Source organism: Uranotaenia lowii, chromosome 2 (genome assembly GCF_029784155.1).
Source record: "Uranotaenia lowii strain MFRU-FL chromosome 2, ASM2978415v1, whole genome shotgun sequence".
In the NCBI taxonomy this organism is placed as follows: domain Eukaryota; kingdom Metazoa; phylum Arthropoda; class Insecta; order Diptera; family Culicidae; genus Uranotaenia; species Uranotaenia lowii.
Window position 1 is genome coordinate 330,372,494 of NC_073692.1, and position 6,000 is coordinate 330,378,493.

Genomic DNA, 6,000 nt, shown 5'->3' on the forward strand with positions numbered 1-6,000 from the left:
TTGGCGTAAAAATATTTTTCGAACAATCACCCAATTTTTTTAAATGAATATTTTTAAAATTCAGTTAGGTGTCTGGGGTTAAATGCAATAAAATGCAAATCACAGAAATAGCTTGTAAATCTCGTTTCCATGTGCTGGAATATGAATGTTTTGTATCACGCGTTTGTAAACATTAAAATTTCATTCATCCAAACATTAATTTTTATGATTTCAGCTTGTAGAATTTTTCGTAGTATTATTTAACCTCTAAATGTATGCAGCATCCTTATTTTCAGAAAAAAATGTGAAAATTTGTTTTTACAGACCCAAAAACTATTGCAATTGGTGTTGTCATGCGTAACGGTCTTGAAGGCATTGCAAATATATTAAAAACTATGAATTTTCGTACGTGTTCATAAGATTTTTCATTAAAAACAAAGTTTGTTGCAAGTTACCCCATTTTCTAAGGAGTGTGAAAATCGCATGTTTTTAGAAAATTAAAAATAACTGAAGAAACCAATAATTTTTTTAACTACGCCAAATTGATGCCCCAGCATCCTTAAAACTTTTGATGCATAAAGGATACGATTAACTGTGAACATAAGTTTTTTAGAAGCCATTGAAGTTGAAAATTGTTGCATGTTGCCCCAGTTGACGGTATAATAACTACGAGCCAGTTTTTCTTTGGAAATTAGCCAGTATTTCAGCAAATTTTCGAATTTCTGTAAGATTTTTTCAAATGTAGTTTTGAAAGACACAAAACACACGACGTATTACAGGACACGACATTTAACGTTCTTATTTAACGGAAAAAGGGTTTAAAATTAATTTTTTTGTGGACCGGTTTCGGGCTTGATGTTGCCCATCTACAGGACGATGTCCGACTGATTACTTGAAGACGATTAACGTAACCAATTTCCTACTCTGCTGATGTATTCGTCGAAAGGGTGTCGCATCATGCGAGCTTTTGGTTGATCAGGTTGAAAACTGGAGATATAATCGGCGGGTCATCTTAGTTCATCAACGGTTTCTCGGCCGTGCTGAGGAACATAGACTCCCAAGCGTTAAGGTGTCCAGGTTTGCGTACGCATTTTTCAAATTTGATTTTTTCCCAGTCAACGCAATGGTCAAATTCTGTTGTGTGGGCGGCCACGCTCGATTCGTTGATTCTTTTGTTTTCAACGGCATTCTTATGCTCTTTGAGCCGCACTTTAAATTTACGGCGGGTTTGGCCGATGTAAATCGATGGACAACTCTTACATGGAATTTCGTAAATTCCAGATCTCTCCTCTTCTGGAATCCTATCTTCGAGTGAAACTAGCCGATCCTTCAAAGTATACCCACTTTTGTACGCAGTTTTTAATCCATGTTGTAGAAGAATCTTACTTATACCATTAGTTAGTTTCGGTTGAAATGGTAAATTAACTCTGTAAGATTCTTCTTTTTTTCGGTCTGAAGGTAGTTCTATCACTTCTATGCTTTTTTCGGGCTTGTTTGCTAAGGATTTTTCGAACAAAATCATAGTCATATCCGTTCGCAATCCCGGCTTCGTATATTTTCTGCTTTTCCTCTTCAAACTCGGGCTTCTGCTTCTCCATCGGAATATGATACAACCGGTGTGCCATAGAGTGGAAGGCGGTTTGTTTTTGAGCCCCAAAATGATTCGAGTCGACCGTGATGTATCTATCAGTTGAGGTTGGTTCACGGTAAATTCCAAATTTCAAGGTATTATGATCTTTTCTTTGAATCAGCAAGTCAAGAAAAGGGAGTTTTCCCTCAGCTTCTTTTTCAACCGTAAACTTGATCGAGCTATGCTGATTATTGAGGAGCTCGAGTGTCTGTGGGAGATAGCGTTCTTTTACGGAAGCAAAAATATTATCTACGTAGCGCCATCAAACACGAGGAAAGAGTTTTTCTTTCTTCTCCCGATCCGTTTCAAAATCTCCCATGAATACTTCGGCCAGAAGGGGGGAGAGTTTGCTACCCATACTGAGGCCAAAGGTCTGTTTATAAAGCATACCCCGAAACATGAAATAGTTTTGTTTCATGCAAACTTCAGCGACGGCGATGTATGCTTCGATCTGATTTGGGGGTACTCGGCGGCGTTCTAAATGTCTTCGTAGGCTGTCGAGAGCATCGGAGGTGGGGACATTGGGGAAAAGTGCGGAGTCGTCATATGAAACCAGAATTTCGCCTCGACGCACTTTGAATCCTTTTAGGTGTTCCATTAGCTCAATCGAGTTTTTTACACTTTTTCGTGATTCATCGGGTACTTCTTCATTTCCTCTACCAACCAAGCTGCCATTTTTTCCGTGGGTATACAAATATTGGAGGAAATGGGTCGCATGGCTATGGGGTTTTTGTGGAAACAATACAAAGATGAAACCCTAGCGTTCGGAACGAAGAACTTGCTTTCTAGTTTTGAATCTCCAATAAGGTTGGCAACTCTTTGCCTGACAATTTTGGCTTCCTCGATCAGCATATCTAGGATCTTTTGGTTTCCCGTTCTTGAATGCGCATTCTTCGTTTGGGCCCGTTGCTATCATGTCACGGACTTTGGTATCATAATCCTGTTTATTCATGATAACCACTGCATTTCCCTCGTCTGCTCGAGAGTACACCACTTCATGTTTTTTCAATTTCTCGATCACTTTTTCTGGGTCGTTCGAATTCATACTGTTAATCCGGTTCAGTTTGCTTCGGAGAGAATATGAATCCTACGAGATCCACTGCGGAGAAAGTTTCGTCTTATCCTCGCAGTTTTGTATAATTTTTGATACGTCATGCGTAGGATCGGATGTTGGAGTCATCCATGCAGTCAACTGCATGCCCAAACTTCATAGCATAGCAATCAATCATAATTCGGAAGATTTGTTTTCGGGAATTTTCACTCCGTTTGGATTATTCATCGTAAACCCCTAATAATTTGGAAGGATACACCCATCTTACTTACTTACTTAATGATCCCGCGCCGATCCTCCGGTGCATAGGGCCGTGGTAAAAGACCTCCACTGTTGACGATCCAGAGCCAGCATCTTCACTTGGTCCCAGCCAAGATTCTCGTCGACAATTCGGATTTCAGCGGCTAGGCTTCGCCGCCACGAGTTTCTGGGTCTGCCTCTTTTTCGATGACCTTCTGGATTCCAATCTAGCGCCTCTCTGCAAATCTCGTTTTCATCTCTCCGCAGCGTGTGCCCAATCCATCTCCACTTACGTTCCCGAATCTCGATTTCTAGCGCCTTTTGATGACACCGGCGATGTAGTTCCTCATTCGAGATCCAGTTGCCAGGCCACCAAGCGCGGATGATATTCCGCAGGCAGCGGTTTACAAATACTTGCAGTTTTCGCGTCGTTACCGCATATGTGCACCAAGTTTCGCACCCGTACAGCAATACGGATTTGACGTTTGAGTTGAAGATTCGGATTTTAGTTCGTAGAGAGATCTGGCGTGACCGCCAGATGTTTCGGAGACTCGCGAACGCAAATCGGGCCTTTCTGATCCGGGTTTCGATGTCTTTTCTGGTACCACCATCAGGCGTTATCTGGCTACAAAGATACTGGAAGCACTCCACTTTCTCAACTTGTTGCCCAGCTACCATGAAACTGGATGGATTTCCTGTGTTGATCTCCATCGACTTGGTCTTTCCGACATTGACTTTGAGACCTGCAAACACCCATCGCTGCTTAAACATTCAGGTACAAAACTTTAGCGTTCTCACACATCCTCTACACCCCCTCCGTTCCACAAGAGGTGGAGAAGGAGGCAAGTCTGTTGTTCGGATGTTATTTACTAAGGCAGCGACGCCTCACATGTTCCGCAAATTTTTCGGTCTACGCACACTGCTAAGTCTTTGCAGGTTACACTGCTTGTCACCGTTTGCCAGCAACGATCCTACCGTATTGTAGGATTGATGAGGTCACGTTCGACAATACCTTTTTTCAGCAATATTGAATCGTCGAACTACGTCGATGCTGCTATGGCAGCAGAGAAAACTTTCACATTTCTTCAAGGTGTGACTACATTTTAAGAGGACCATACATAGCACTAAATTTGCACAAATGCAATTGAGTTAGATGAAATTCTGTCGCTTCGGATACGATTTGCATCATACATACATCAAATACACCACCGATGCTTCTATGTCGACTGTTTGATTCTATGCTTGCCAACACACAATCGAAACATATTTCCAGCAAACGCAAAACATTAATGGCGAAAACCCTGAAACAAGAAAAGGCACTGATTAAATGAGCCCGCAATCGTGTTTCATGAAATCCGTCGGGATCAAAATTTATGTGCAACCACCTTTTGTGACATGGTGCATGGTGCTGCTTGTACACATTGCAGGTCATTTGCATATAATCAAACAGTCGGATAATAATCGCATATGTGCAAATGTGATTTCATGTATTGCCCGCTGAGGACATTTTTGCTTTACAGCGAGGCAATAAATTATACAGAGCGATGACGCGTTTTCGGTATTCTTACTTCTATCAAATTATTTAAAATACTTGATTAATGATAATACAAATGCTGTTTTCTCCTTTCCTCGACAGGTTGACAAACTCATCTCCCTGGACACCCCGCAGCAAACGCCCACCAGCATACAGCCTCCCATTTCGTTCAGCAACCCGATGGGCAGTGCTCACGGTCCTCTGATGGGCAACGGAATGATCCCGCACTGCAACGGCACCGGATCGGGTGGCAGCTCCAATGGCAGTTCGGGCGCTTCCATCAATGGTATGAACCACGGCAACCACGTCGTCGTTCCTCCCCCTACAATGGATCAAATCGAAACGGCAAAGTTGCTAAACAGTATACCACCACCGATCACGCTGGATCCGTCCACGCTAAACAAGCAACAGCCCGGTGGAACATCGTATGCGAACATCCGGATGATCAACGCGGCCAGTGGATTGGTCAGTAATGGGGAACATCATGGGGAGAAGATTCTGAGCGGCCGAGGTAATGGAGGAGGTGGTGGTGGAAGCAATCATCATCACAGTAATAGCAGCGGCAGCGACAAGAGCAACGATAATCGCCCGACGGCGTTCACCATCCAGACGTTTAGCGATCGGTACATCAACAACGAGAACCACTCGGAGATCAGCTGCTAAGCTCTGGTGGGTTCTGAAGTGAGAAAGAACGTAAGGAGAGAATTTCAAGAAAAATTGGAACTGGCGTTTGAGAAAATTGAGAGACTTAATGAGATGAATGAGTAAACAATTCAAGTTCTTTTATTCTGCACCATGAGACCACCAGACAATTTCAATAATTTCACAAAATTTTAGAGAGAGCAGATTCGATGATTTTTCTCAATCCACTATTTAATCTTCGTTTCAAGATTTAGATCCAAAATTTGTATTCTGAATTCTGATTCTTATTCCTTCAGAGTAAATGAAAGTACGATAAACCGTTTTTTCACCTTATGAACGTCAGTTAAACTTTTTTCTTGAAATTCAATTTTCAAACACGAAAAAACATAAACCTTCACCTTTGAAACAAAATTAAGCGATAATGGAATTGAAACCGGTATTCATAGAAGTCTGACGGACAACTGAAGCCGAAACATAAAAATTAGCGTATGTAAGACGATTAAATTCTTGAGAAAAAGAGAACAAATATATATTCGACAAAAAAAAAAGTAAAGTAAATCGCTCAAAGCGAATTCAACCGCTGAAACATACACGATGTTTATTGAAAACCAAAAAAAAAACAACTCAACTTTCTACCGCATGTGTAATAAAATTTAAAACAAGAAACAATTTCCGATGTCGCTCCTCACACAAACACACTAGTAGGTGGATATGAATTCTAGAGCTAAACAGAACTGGAAATAAAAGCTAAACTCAATGCAGCAGCAGGCAAAAGTATAAAAAATATATATACAACACATTACAATATGATTACTATTGGTGGTATCACTAATTTAACAAAGTATTTCGTAACGAAAAACTAGTGTACATATAGGAAACTTTTTTGAGCTGACCCAATGCGAAATACAAAACAGCAAATTTAGA

General features: G+C 41.1%; 1 protein-coding gene across 3 annotated transcripts in view; it reads left to right on the plus strand.

The window, feature by feature from the left end:
- The window catches only part of LOC129746121 (tyrosine-protein kinase receptor), a 90,379-nt gene extending 85,107 nt beyond the window's left edge, over positions 1–5,272 (plus strand). For all 3 annotated transcript variants that reach the window (XM_055739608.1, XM_055739607.1, XM_055739606.1), the window contains one exon: positions 4,537–5,272. In XM_055739608.1, coding sequence (XP_055595583.1) covers positions 4,537–5,097 — 561 coding nt within the window. In that variant the 3' untranslated portion in view covers positions 5,098–5,272. The remainder of the gene's footprint in view (positions 1–4,536) is intronic.
- Positions 5,273–6,000: the final 728 nt, after the last annotated feature.